Source organism: Scatophagus argus, chromosome 24, assembly GCF_020382885.2.
Source record: "Scatophagus argus isolate fScaArg1 chromosome 24, fScaArg1.pri, whole genome shotgun sequence".
Lineage (NCBI taxonomy): Eukaryota > Metazoa > Chordata > Actinopteri > Scatophagidae > Scatophagus > Scatophagus argus.
This window is the reverse complement of record NC_058516.1, coordinates 4995868-5010822: the sequence shown is the minus strand read 5'-3', so window position 1 is coordinate 5010822 and position 14955 is coordinate 4995868. Positions and strand designations below refer to the sequence as shown.

The window sequence follows — 14955 nt, the reverse complement described above, 5'->3', positions numbered from 1 at the left end:
AAGTTCAAGATTCCAGACTTCAGATTGTGAACCTAAAGGAGGTGAAGTCTGTTCAGATGGTAAACAGAAGAATCCTGGAGGCCGCAGCATGTTTTATCTGTCAGACCTGAGGCAGCTGTGGCTGGGTAAACAGAGTTTCTTCTTTATTTTACAATATTAAACCACACATTGTTAGTGGACAGACAGTGATCCAGCAGCAGCTTCTGTATGAGCTGACAAAAGTCTAAATAATAATATCAAATTGGATGAACTGTTGTTCAGTGTCTGACAGCGCTGTAGATGTGCTTCTTTATCTGTGTATCACTGCAGGATACAGGAGCCCCACGCACGATCTGGCATTCTGTTTCATATTTCCTGCTGTGAGTCATTACAGTATGAAGACGCTCAAAAGTCTGTCAAATCTGTCATTGAGCCTCTCTTCTAACACACCAAGTCTGAGTAAACAGCAAACTGTTCTCTGACGCCAGCACACACCTGCATCACCAGGATGCAGTATAAAAATAAGACTTTATTTGTGTTGGGTATTGAAAGAAACTGACTAAAAAACTCACTTTCTGTCATCTGATAATTAAAAATCAGCAACTATTAACTATTCTGATCATAGAAAATTGAGTAAAGAGTAAGCAAAACTGAACCTCTGTATGACGCAGTCCCTCAGGTGCTTGCTGGGAGACTGCTGAAGGGCCAGACAGGTTCACAGATCTATTCCTGGATAACTGGCTGACAGGATGGGACCGGATCTGCCAGCGGTGACTATCATCCGCAGTGACTATCATGAAAAAGGCGTGTCTTCCATAAAAAGGTGAAATATTCCCTTTATTTTGCAATACATCACTAAGTCTGCGCCACACAGGCCGCAGTCCAGAATCAAGGTGTGCCAGTATGTTTCCATCTGTCCACATCACTGTGCACAGTGAAGAACTTACACTTAACACTTCAAAACTGGAGCGACTTTTAAAGTCAACGGGGCCATTGCAAACACCTCAGAATCTTTCAACTTTTCTGAGGCGACCACAGAGCCCAGTACGACCCGGCTGATCTTGGCGCAATTCGACAGACTCATAATAGAAAGACGCCTTTACATCCTCCATCATCCGCCGGTCCACGGGTCCGAGTTAAGCCCGCACTGCTGAGGGGGCACTTGGACGCTGGCCGCTCCCTGCTTGGCTCCAGCACCACATCGAGTGAGAAATCGGGCAGCGAAGACCCTCTGTGACCCCGACAACCCAGAAACTTGTGTCTTAAAAATCTCCACTCAGGCGCACACACTGCTCAGCTCACCTCCTCTAAACACAAACACCTTCTGATCTGTGCCACTTATCACCCTCCTAATTTAAAGTTCACCTCATGCTATTCATCACTGTGTACACTCTTATCGATATCACTGATTTTGCAGCACAGAGCTTGCTGGTCTTTACAACTTATTACCCCTCAGCACCTTCAGACCTGCACTATTGACATCTTGAAAACTCAGTAGGAGAGTCTGGGCTTTGCATTATCTCAAGTGTTATCTCATTATATTCACTTCAGCTCTCTGGTATGACTCATCCTATCGATGGCCACTGAATTACTTCATTCTCTCCAGCGTAGCTTGAAGAAAAACTCGGTCCTGTCGCAGATATGAAACCAATTTCTCTGCTGAGAAATCTGGAGATACAGAGACTCCAGCTGGAACAATACAGTGCGGTGCTGTTCTAGTTCACAGGACAAGAAAGGTGATCTGATACTAACATTAGCCACACATCAACTTGTATGTACTGTATTGCAAAAATACATACTTGTAGATATCTGTGTTTTTTATAGTCTGGCAATGATAGAGTACAAGATCTCCTGAGTATACCTTTAAGTTAGTAAATAGAAAACCCCAGCCTTGTTTGATTAAGTTGTGTCCATGTATTTGTGTCTCAGCAGCAGGAGGAAAATCATAAGCAACATAAACGGTGGTCAAAACTGATAATGAGGCCAAGGCTGTAAAACAAACAAAGAGTTACACCACCTCCGCCTGTCGGGACCATTTTGCACCTTTCTGCTGCAATTTATGTGAAGCACAGGGTTGTACTGTAAGTCTGTGACCCTGCTTTGTGTTTCTGATGCGACTGTACCAAATCATTGCCTCTAATATAGCCATAAAGAAGTCGTGGTGGCAACATAAAGCTTCACATGGCCTGTAAATGCCTGTGTGAGTTGCTGCTGCAGCGCCTGCTCAAACATAAAGCTGAAGCACATTCTGCATGCTGCCCAGGCAGGCGGTCACTCAGCCCTCCAGCACTGTGAGCAGAGTGATTCAGCAAAAGTCACCCCCCCTCCTTTCCTGTTTCTCCTCTTTTCTCTGTGTCCTCTGTCTCTCTCCCTCCCTCTCTGCATCCCAGACACTGGACTGGCGCACTGACAGTTTTAACACAAAAATGGCACTGTTGAGGCCAGTGAATCACACTCTGTGGGTGCTGTCTCACAAAACCCTGCTTTGGCTTGCACCCTGCATAAAATGGTACCGAGACCAAATCTGAAAATCGATTACACTATGAATTTCATGGGGAGGGGGTTGGTCGCCTTTTAAATTGCACGCTGATGAAAGTGGGCAAAAAAAACCCCAACAAAAAAACAAGGCAGCGTATGTGTTTGCTTGTGTTAGACACACATGCAGTAATATGAGGATATTTGCATGCGCGTTTTATATAAAAACAGACGTACAACCACAAACAAAGTGGCACACAAAGCTGCATGCACATATGAACGCATGCAAAAGAGATACTTCAAAGGTGAACTCACTGCACATTGTATGAAACGCACTGATGTTAGTGAAGAAGACATAATCAGAGACATACTGTGGCTGAAAGGGTGGTTGGGCGGCTGTTGTAGGTGTACCTACAGTAAATGGTAAAAGTAAGTCTCCTCGTTCTTTTCTCATTCACAGTAAAAAATATTTTGGAGGATTCCAGGCTGTCTTTTGATCATAATTACTCCAGCTTTCCAGAAAATAATTCAGAGCACAAAGAAAGCAAAACTGAGAAGGTTTTGTGACACTTTTTAACAGAATAATTGCTTAAAATGTGACACAAATGTGAATCTAGATTTCCCGCAAAAAAAGGAAGTTTCTTTGTTTATCAATTCATCCATCAGTTGTTAGAGCTAATTTTTGCACAAAATTATATAACAAAGACGGCAGCTACCAGAACGACAAAAAGTAGCCTGCAAGCATCAAGATACACCCACAGCAGATGCTCCCTCTGCAAGCATGAGTGGCCTTTTGATTGAGGTAGTTCAAATACCTGGAGGAAAACCACAATGTAAAAGAAAGGACTCACAGATAGGCAGCCTTGCCCTCCTCGATTTCTTTGCCCTTGCCGCTGGTGGCCGTCTTCTTGCTGCACAGCGTGCGCGTGATGCACATCAGCAGACCGCAGTGACGCAGGAAGAAGCAGCTGACATCCACCAGCACCAGGAGCAGCAGCAGCGCTCCCAGGCCAAGGCCCACCACCGCCCCCAGGCCCAGGCCGCTGAACAGGGATTCTGCTAAGGCAGTGAAACACACACGCAGACACACAGCACACAACAAGGGGAAAGCACTGTTAGCAAGTTTGGTTCGTACACACAGAGGTCAGGGTCAGGTGTAGAGCAGCATCACTGGAGCTGGTATGTGTTCATCAGGTCCCTCAAGGACGCGTGCTCTGGTTGGGTGCCTGGTGGGACGAGGTCTGACCCCCGGCTGAAGGTCAGCCTCCTCGCTACCTGCCCTGTTAAATCCATATATGGAGGGTGTAACAGCGCTGCAAATGTGAGACCAGAAAACTACAGTGCTGTACCAAAGTGCTGCACACTCAGCCCAAAAAAAAACTTTTACTGTGGTTACTTTGAGAACCACTCGAAGGTCAATGAATTCCTCCGGAGCCAGCTGGATAGTTTCCAACACGTAGATAAGTCCTAATCCACAACGCCTCGACTGCACGCAAACCTCAGTGGAGGATCTCGATTATTAACGCGATTCCACCAAATCTCCCCCCAAAACAAATCAATTTCAGCCTTACAAACTTTTCTTATATCCAGTCAAAGGGATAAAAGTTTCAAAGACCTAAATGAGAATAAGGAGATCTAGGATTTACTTGGTGATTTATTTGTAATATGAGCAGCTTTGTAGTTTCCTGTGTTTGAGAACTTAAAAATACAGTAATCTTTTGACAAAACCGATCCATGAGCCTGAAACTACAGAATATAACATATTTTCACTTCTGTGTTTGCCCTCAGGCTGTACATCTACCTTCTCTATCATGTGCCAAGAGTCAACAGCTCTGGCTTCTCAGATGCAGAAGTAAGTGTACACGTTTCAGCTATATCATACCATCTCCAGGCAGCGAGCGTGAGCATTACCATACCAATGCATCAGCCCCTGTGTCCACTGGGTGCTTCTTATTTCATAGCTCGCAGCACTAAACAGATACACAAGGGAAGCAAAGCAGGAATTTACAGCTAAGTACTGAAATGCTTTCTCCCAGACTGGTCAGCACTCTGTGCTCGAAAACACACCGAGCTCTCTGCTCAGTCGGGAACAAGCAGCGGTCCCTGCTTTCAATTGAAAGTAATGAGAAAATGAAGGCAGTGCAGCAAAGAGAGGCTCCCACTGGGCACAGCTGAATAGACTTGTGCCCTTAAGTGATCCTGGGGTTGAGCAAACTGAACATCCACTGTAGGATCAGTGTTGACAGCTGGGGGTCAGACCTTGCCAGGAGTAATCAGCGATGGAAGAGTGAGAGTGAATGAACTTTCCTACTTAAAGATGCTCTCATATGGGTGTTCAGCAGCCTGTGAGTTAAAAACGAGGATCAGACATTAATATGAAGGTGTAAGCACCCACAGACAGTAGTGAAGTCTGGCACCTCCAAGTTAAAACAAAGCCCTTGGTGAGTGAGGAGTGAATACTGACAGGGCTTTTCTCTCTACCGTCTCCTCTCATGTGTGGCGAAACATAAAGCGAACGTGAGCTGAATGCAGGAGCCCGTCTTCAGTCATCCCCCACATTCTCACTTGAATACTGTATATTTTACATACTGTGTGTTTTAAATGTATTTCCAAGGTGTGGCTGGATTATGGATGGTGTCCAAGGGAATCCTCACCACACAAACTGTTCTGAAAGCGTAAAGCTACAGATGTGTTTTAAACGTTATGTTCCCTGCCATTTCAGATTTCAATTTCATGTTGTGGCTACGCACTGCTCGCTCAGGATGAGGAAAAGATCATGCTTTGGCTTGAAATACCTGTGTTTTGTCGCCACAAACGCGTCTGGAAAATGTCCTGACATCTCGTTAAAAATATCTGGTTTTATAGCCACAATGATGGCTGAAAAACATCACAGTGTCCTAATCCAGTTTTGTCATTTAAAATGGGAAGCGAACAGTGGAGTCGCACTTGGCAGCCATCTGCCAAGGTGTCACACCGCCACTATCCCCTCTCCCCATATACTGTGCCAACGTTTTTATTCTGGTGACGAGGCTGCAGGATTCTGTCAGCGTAAATTATTTTAAGGTCCCAATAGCACTTTTATCAAGCAAAAGAGAACACGGAAATAAATATTTAAAAAATAAACAACAATTTTTACCACGTCTGTGCCTGTGTAAAGTGGGTTAAACACTTCAACACCTCCGATAGAAAAAACAGTGCCTTTCAGATGGGACCTCATCATGACATGTCATCAGAAAGGCTAAGGAGAATTAACCACTTACTGGGTGTGTCAAGGCTTGCACACAAACAGGGGTTCTTTGATCATGAATTAAGACTCCACACTGATTTTAGCAACATAACTTTTTAAAGTTATTAGAGTTGCCAAAAAAGGTCAAAATCAGTGCAACAAAAGCCAAGATAGTCTGACTTTTTGTAACTTCTTTGACCCCAAAAACACAGGATTCTGCATTTCTCAAACTGCAGCATTTAGTTATACTGTCTCTACTTCACTCGATCACAATCCAACACAAGAAGCAAAATATTGTGGATACCTGCTGCAAAATCATCAGCCAACCCTCTGGTCTCTGATCTCACTGCACAATCAGTAAGTGTTTAGGACCCCATCACGTTGCTACGGCCGTCTCTGGAATTGCACCCTGAGGATAAATGAAGTTTTCTGAACTGAGCTGATAAGAAATGTCCATGTCTTTCGGACTCTTAAAGCTTTCTATTAAAATAAAAGTGTTTTTGCAAGCCGATTTTCATGTATAAAACTGGTGCAGTGCCCCTTTAGGACGACAGTTCACAAACATACAAATTGGACTGTGGGCAATGACACAATGAAGCTGCTACGCCTCCACTGTTTGAAAACACCCTCCGATTAAAGCTGAGAGTCAACACTTTAACCTCGCAGTCACAGTTTCGTTTCAAATCCAGTGTGCTGGAGTACCGAGCCAGAACAACAAAAGTGAGCGAACTTCCAAGTACCCTGTTCTCCACACTGGAAGTTTTCTCTGCGTGTCACAACCTAAAAGACTCTCATGTTGGTGACTTTGTTCTTGACTTACAGCTGAGACTGCAGACAACGGAGGCTGGCAGCGAGTCAAAGCACAGGGAGACAAACAGAGAGCCAGAGAGGGAGCGGGAACCTTGTGGCAAAAGGAGCTCTAATTAAAACACTTTGCGTTTTTGTGAATCCGGGGATGTGGGATTTGAAACTTGTAGGCTGGATCAATATTTTCTCACCACCCCAGGCAACTGTTATGTATCTCACCTTCTGAAAGTTTATCTGAGTTAATTTGGCTGCTGAAGCCACAGATTCAGAGGCGGTAAACAACACCTCTCCAGCTCCCCTGAAGCATTCACATATTCCAGGAGACAAAGAGAATTCTAATCCATTCGTTAAGCCACACTCCACTCTTTTTCATCATAAGACTGCAATGCCCCAAAGCTTTTCATATCAGTGTTTACATTTTTCCATCACAAAAAGCCTTGGTCTGTTTTATACACTTATGACACTGCAAGTAATGGGGCACTTGTAATGATTTTAGGCAAAACTGTTGCATAATGCACAAAAACATCAAGTCAAACCGACAGCGAACCATAAAACTGTTTGAGGTTTTGACCCCGTGAAATGACTGCAGTGTAAAAACACAAATTAAAAAGTTCAAATGCAGGCATTTGCTCGCAAATTGAAAACTAGCAGAACTCATTTTTTATTTGAAGAAGTGTCCAAAGTATCTATTTGCCTGGATGAAGATTTTATTAAAGTGTCATTTTTTTGGGATGCCAGCAAAAGCTCTCCAGCCTGAAAGACTGAAATCCATAAACATCAGACTTTCATCCGATAAGGAGTATTACTCTAAAGTGCTTAGCAGCAGCTTGACAGTTTGAGGTTGGATTGATATATTACACGCCTGTTAACTTGTAGCCATTTTGCCAGCCATTTTATACATTTATTCCCAAGTTTGGATATCATTTAAAAAAGAACAGAGTCAGAGTTACACTGAAATGCATTAAAAACCGACTGAAGGAGCAACTCAAAAGTTTCAATATCAACATGTAAATGCATAGTGCCGTTACAGACATTACACAAAACAGATGGCAAATTTACGGAGGCGCAAAACAACACTGGACAAAACACAACAAAAAATATAAAACATACAAGGAAAGACAAAGAAATTGCAGAAAACACACCAGCAAAACGAAAAAACAAAATAATATTTGTTCATATGCTTGTTTTTCTAGTTGTTCAATTTTCTGAAATGTTGTTTTGTGAAATATTTTCTGAAAGCTGGTTGTGTTTTGTTTCGTCCATTGTTGTCGTTTCTTGCACCTTGGGGCCAAAAACAAATCTGCATCCACTGCAGCGCCTGATATTTAGAAACTGAAAGATTTGAACAAAGTGAAATTCCAGTGGTTAGAAGACAAGTACAGTTCCCACTTACTGCAACTCAGTTTGACCTTATCCATAAATTTCACCAAAATGTTCTATTTTTCTCATATTTCTGCATTGTCACAGTCATGTCTGCACAAACTGCTACCCCTTAGCCAACCCACGGACGGTCAAATTTTGCAATTTGAAAAAACAATCCTGCCACTTTCTCAGCTGTAGTGAAGTCCTATACCTTTCAGCTTGAGTTCAGCATGCAGCAGCAGCTCTATAACCTGAACATTTTGCAGGTACAAGCACAAGTAGACTCCTGTGCTGAACATTTTTTTGTAAAGAATTATAAAGAGCATTTCTTCAGATAAAAATGTTTCTGTTTGTAAAGTAGAAGAACCCAAGGTTACCTGACGGATGCCTTTATGGCACTGTGAATGGAGAACTATCCATGCCGGGACTGTAAAATGAAAGGAATTGATAGTATTTAAAAGAAGTGCTCCAATATTGTTTCCCTGAGACTTAGTTTTGCTACATTATCCCGCGAGCCAGAAACGAGATGCCTCCCTTCATGAAACAGCTCACATCTCTGCAGAGGGAATTAAGGCGTGACAAGCGGCTTAACTTTAAATTTAATAAACAGAGATGAAACACAGCCAAAGAAATGTGTGGCCACGAGTCAAATTGGTTTCAAGTTAGCAGCCAAGGTGCCTTCCAGCGTCTGACACTGTTATTAAAAAACATGATGATGAGAGGAAAACAAGAGGAAATTATGTGCACACGCTGTTCACACATAATATATTGATATAAAAGGAAACACAAAACAATAAATATGGTAAAAACTATGTAATGCGTCGGACAACAAATGTGGTCAGCTATGGCTCCAGTTTTGATTTACAATGTAAGAGTAAAGAGAAGTAATGGGGTCATTTCGATGGCAGGGTCTCCTTTAGAAAATAGAGGGCAATGCTGCTCTCATCTTGGTACTGAGTGATCATCTGCACTCAAACTGATGCACGAGCCAGCGGTGGCTGTGAAAACCATCCTCCTCCTGTAATAACCCACAGGTCAGAATGATAAACTGCCTGCAGGGGCTTGAGGGCCAAAGCTGAATGCTGGATGTAAATACAAGAGAGGGATCTTCTCTTGTTTTTCATGAGTTAAATCCGTAAACTTTTAAGCGTCACCACTGCTATGATTCCACATGTGCAAGATGCCAGGTGTTCATTCTTTTTGAAGTTTTATGCATTTAAAAGGTCCATCTGGGAGCAGACATTGCAAACTAACCTAAGTCCTTATACACAAGTCTTGTCACTCAGCAGTGCGATTGGCAACATCCCCCTGGCCAGTTATTTTGGGCTAACAAGACCAGGCCTCCAGTTTAAATGAATGGGCAGGGGGCCATGACTTCACTTTGAACGGTCAAAGACATAAAAACTCAATTCTAATAAAAAATGCTTATAAAGTTTGGTGACTTTGCTTCAAAATACAGCTAGAAATGCTTTTCTTCTACTTGTACTACGCATGCTCAAGGTTTCACGACACCCATTTAGGACCCAGTCCAGAGAGCCACAGCATGATGCCGTCAGCTTGTCCCTTTCTGGAGATAACATGGGTAACGTAAATGTTCACTTTTCCTGGTAAGCCTGTGCATTAGCATGATAGCCTCCCTTTTCTATCTGCCACCAAAGCAGACTGACTGGAATCTCAACTTGCGTCAGTGCAACAACATGATTGGCTGGATATGTTTCCTGATTCGGCTGTCATGAAGCAGATGATTGGCTTACAGGGGGAAGGAGTAGGATATGAGATTTATTTCATTATTTCCTGAACATGATCGAAAGTGCCAGAGGTGCAGAGAGTCCATGTTTTGTGCTGCGATTGTACACGAGAGGAAATTATGATCAAGGTCAGGGGTGTGGTCGATACTATAGACTGATGTGAAGTTTGAAAAATTGTTGTCAAGCATGTTCACGTCAAAAAACAAATGCGGTGCTCGTTATTCGTATCAACATCGAGGTCAGGCTCTCATACCAACAACATCAACACTCATGATTAAACATTGATTGATGTCAGAGCAGAAATTACTATCACGATACCGTCTTGTTTCCTTTCTCCCTCTGGCTTGTTTTCATTAATTTTCAGACCTTTAGAACACTTATTCACACTTATTCATTCTTTCAGACTTTTTTGTTTACTCTTTTGGTAGATTTACATTTGCATCACTGACTCACTTTATAGATTTATTGTTTGGCTCTGTTGTTGTGTCATTACATATAGCCATTTTGTTGGAAGTAAAAGGCTTTTTTTTCTGATTAACAGTTTCAAAAAACCAATTAAATAAATTGTCCGTGAATATTTCACTGATATGTTCAGTATCAATGGTTTTATAACTTTCCTCCTATGTTAATTAATAACATTTCCTAATTATGTTGAGAGAAAACACAATTGTAAACGTTTCCCTTAAACCCTTATTTGCTGATGCAAATTAGTTCCAGATAAGTGTAATTTGAAGCAGACAGCGTGGCGAATAAAGACAGTAGTTTCATTGCTTCTGTGTCCTGATTGGTCGCTGTACCCCCCCCCCCAGAGCATATCTGGGATCAGGTGTAAATGGCTTTACAAAGCAAGACTGTAAACACAGGCTCATTGCAATTATTTCTGCATGGTATGGCAACCTTAGTTACTGTTTCCCTGGTTATTAATTTATTAACAGTCAAACAGTTATTTAATTGGCATTGACAGCAATGTAACTACTGTTTACATGTAATATTTAAGTTGCTTATTCTTCTTCTTCTCTTGCCTCAGGGTACTGTTTGATGCTACCTGCTGTTGTCTGAATGGGAATAACTATAAGGGTCAGAGTCGTGAGTCTAACGTGAACCCTGAGAGAAAGAAGCTGGGTGTGTAAGAACTCTTGACTGTGATTAAAGATTTATACAAAGAGAGACTGCGGGCGTCTTAAGACCCACTACCCGTGCAGGACTCGACCCACTGAGAATCCAGGGTTACAGTACAAAAGTACATTTAAGTCGTCCACTATCTTGTGGAGTTCTCCAGATAAATTAATGACTGTTGAAGGCCAAAGAAGGTGCAACATACTACAAGACAAGTGTTTCCAATAAGCTCAGTGCGTGGAGCTAACTTAATTTCCTAAGAGCGAGGAGGTGCTTACCTATTTCTTAGATTGTAACTAAAGCTCCGGAGGTACTTACTCTTGCTTATCGCCAAAGTGTTTCCTCAACACCTTGTGGAAATAACTAATTTGTTCTGTGTCACTTGAGTTTCCACAAACTCTCTAATTCTTGAAACACAGCAGTCATTAATTCTTATTTCTCCGCTCTATTAACCCTTTTACTGACTTTTTCTTATTACTTGTTGATATATAGGCCCATTAGAGGTTTCATTCAATTTGAAGAGATCCAAATACTTGAGTGGCTCCTAAAGTCATTCATACACATCTCACTTTGACAATACAAAGTCATTAGGCCTGAGCGGTGATTGACCGTCCTTCGGTTGGATCAGAGAGGAAGTGACTCGATTAATGATGACCTAACGGGCATTCATTGATTGGGAAGGTGGCGGGTGCTAATCTGTGGGGGGATAAACATAATCATTTGTGGATGCGAGTGAGGATTCTTCTTAAGTGCACACTTTGGAGCGTTCAAGGGAAAGTTTGTCTGAGGAGGCACTCACAGAATTAAACTTAATCATTAAATCCAGCCGGTGCTGAAGGAGAGGGATCCACTCCCAAGGAGGAAGCCCTGATGTGACTCGAGAGCACTCGAAATGAAAAACCATGGGAAATTACTCTAGAATATGAAATCTTTAACAATAAACCTCAGAAGACTTCACAGAAATTTGGTCCACCTTTCTGTAATTGCTGCTGTCTCAACTGTTACAACTTGTTATGGGAGTAATTCAAGTCTCTACCTTGATCTTTCAAGTCGAACTTCAAGTTTAAACAGCAAGAGGACAGGACGAAGATTTAAGTGCATGACCTGCAGCACACAACAAAAGGTTTTTGAGGCTTTAAACTGTTAAAAGGGATCAAACGGCTCAGATAGTTAAAAGATTTATAGATTACTGTTAGAAAACGAGGCAAGACGAGACCTTTATTTTACTGAGTGTGTTTTTGGCATCTATTGTGCCGCTAAAAGCCCCCATAATTGGGAATATTAAAAAGAAACAACTGCAGAAACTTTCTGTAGTTCACAGCCAAGACCTGAACCTGCAGCAGAGAAAAGAAATGACACGTTTCGTATTCATTTATTTAGTGTGTCGGTTATGTTAATTTGTTTTTCATTGCTTCTCCTTGCTTCACTCCGTCCTTCAAACAGTGCTTTAGGTATGATAATATTTAAACAGCACAGCGTTGGTTCTTAACGACTCCCAGACAGAAAGTAGGTGTACAACAAGGTGTTACTGCTCAGTCTCAACAGAGGGAGGTCAGTGGGAAGCTGGCATACTAATTAACTTTACTAATTAACTTTCTGCACAACCACATCAGATAAAACTCATTGAAACTCACCACAGTCACTTGGTTGGAAGCTAAATGAGAATCATCATAGTGACCCTGCGTCCCTGTGAAGGCGTCTGGGGTTGAGCTTCCCTCAAATATCTGAGCAAAAACAAATCTCTTTCAACCCATTTCAGTAGAGAGCAAAACTACTTCAGGCTGAAAATGACAGAGGCCCAAAGTAAAAACAGTTATCCTTGAAATGTGCCTTTTTGAAAAGGAAAACGATAGGCAGCATCTTCCCAAAATATACATCTGAAGAGAGCCAATGTAAAGCTTTTATCAAAACTGTATTTTACAAAATAGCTGGAGGACGCTTTGTTTATTGCAGCATTCTAACAATACTACAAAACAAAAAGTTTGGACATCGAGGGTAAATGGATATAAAAGCAGCATTAAGTAAAATAAAACTAGAAGACGATTTGTGAGCAACATTTCTTTCGGATTTTTAGTGGTGCAGTACCTTAAGCTTCATCGTGAGACATCTCTGTCTTCATAAGGGGTTAGTGACAGAAACAGTTCTATTAACGCTGCTCAGTGTGCCCAGGATAGTCACGAGTATATGAAGAAGGGCGCCTCAAAAGAGTTTCTCACTGATCAAAGCTCAGGATCATGTGAAAAACACAAATTGCCATAAGCTGACTGCTGTTTCAGAGCTGTGACGCTGTTCCTGTTCTTTGCAGCTCAGCAGGACGTCTGCTTCTCTTGCTCATGATAAAATATTTACATAGTTGATACTGTGATACTGTAATACTGTTGGTTGTTGAATATGCTCCCTCAGAAATACAACTCTTTCATCTAAACAGGATTATCTTTGGTAAATAAATAAAAGAACAAGTAAACATGTAAACATCATCCCTGATCTTGTATCACATTGTAAAGGACTGTAGCCTTTACTCAGCTAAGTGATGAGATAAGTACACTGACGACAGCATACTTTACATTTAAATCCCCTGTGGTTCAGCTTGTTTGTATCTCTTCATATATTTGACTGTTATGATGAGCCCATGAATTATTCTGAGAATATCTCCAGTTACATCTCTTGAGCAACAGATGTGTTTTTGTTTCTGGGATGTCAGTTTCAGAGCACCAGTGCTTATTCAAAAAGGCAACACTTTCTCAACTGGAATAACTACAAAATCAAAAGGTTTTACCTCAGACAGAACGAGTAGCTTCTTTATACAGTAAACGACAACAGTGTTGATTGTCACGGATCCTTTTCATTACTGTGCTTTAAAAATAATGACTTTCACTCTGAGAATTTATGAGGGAATTGATTAATGTAATGGACAGCTATAAAAGTACTCATTTTCCATTTTGATTTGCTGGCTTCTCTTCCAGGAAAAGTTTCAGTGCGGCTCACGGGAGAAGAGAGAAGCCTTTGCAGATTATTTCTTCAAGTGCTTTGATGAGATTATTGCAACGCTGCTCAAACAAAATCTATGACGCCTGTTTCAATCAAGTTTTTTTTATGGGCCATGACTGGAAGAAGAGGAGAGAGCCAAGAAAAACACAGCAGCCACAACAAAGCTGAACACAAGCAATCCCTGCAATACTGCAGCCTCTGGTGTGCTTCACCTTCCCTTTTTTTCTAATTAAAAATGCTGATAGAAGATTTCTTCTCCTGTCCTGTCTTTAACTTAAGTAAAGCTAGTAAAGCTACCTGGTAACACGTAGTAGCATACCCAAATGAGGGCAGAAAATGTCAGCGGCTCTGCATATTATCTGATTCAGCGGAGCAGAACATGCTGGGCGTTTTTCTATTTAACCTGCACAACTTTGCGAGATTACATCAATAAATGAACGTTGTTTTGGCTGAAAAGTATTAATATTGATGCTTGTATTTGATTTAAAAAACGTGATAAACATAAACTGCTATTATCAAACTGCAATCTCGTGTTCAACTCTGCTGTGTTTGGTTGAGTGATTGCAAAGTCCTGAGCCGAGAAACAAAGTTGATTCTCAGGCTCATGTTTGGCTCGAAAAGCTTGCTGTCGTCTTCATATTAAAAGAAAGGCATTTCTTCCTCATCTCTTTCTCTCTCCCTCACTCTCTCTGTCTCCCTCTTCCATGCTCTTTCCCACGTTGCACCGCTGTTCACTAACAAGAGAGGACAGCCAATCGAAGTGACCCGCCTTAAGCTTGCCGTTTCCCCCAGCCTTGTTTTCTGTTTGAAAAGCAGCACACACTCTCACAGGCCATTTAGCCAGTGCAGTAATGACAGAGGCAAACACTCGCTAGATCCAAACCAGCACAAATGGATGTGGTAACAGGCTGGGAGAGGAGAGCAGTACAACGATGAAACAAGCTTATTTCGTTTTCTGTTTTTTCCCACGTGTGATTGTGAGCTCTGCAGGGGGAAGTGCACATAACAATTTTATTTCAACAATACGTGTATCTATATGTATGCAGTCGTGTGTGCTAGCTTCCAAACAAAGGTGATGCATGATGCATACTTCAAAGTCTGTGTGCATTTCTGCACACGTGTATGAATTTGCATGTTATCCCAAATGGCCTGGAGGACTTGGAAATGAGGAGCTTCATTCCATTTGCTTCTTGTTTTGTTTTTTTCTGGGACATTAAGCACAAGACTAGCAAACACACACACGTTTTTCATGAG

General features: G+C 41.8%; 1 protein-coding gene across 7 annotated transcripts in view; it reads right to left on the bottom strand.

Annotated features, from left to right (window-relative positions):
• LOC124055585 (neural cell adhesion molecule 2-like) overlaps positions 1-14955 on the bottom strand; it is a 240336-nt gene that overhangs the window by 9159 nt on the left and 216222 nt on the right. For 4 of the 7 annotated variants that reach the window (XM_046382507.1, XM_046382504.1, XM_046382508.1 and 1 more), the window contains exon 16: positions 3306-3513. The exons of 1 other annotated variant lie outside the window; for it this stretch is intronic. In XM_046382507.1, the coding sequence (XP_046238463.1) occupies positions 3306-3513 (208 nt within the window). Of the gene's footprint in view, positions 1-3305; positions 3514-7661; positions 7820-14955 lie in introns of those variants that run through there. 2 more of the 7 variants (XM_046382505.1, XM_046382510.1) reach the window with 2 other exon arrangements.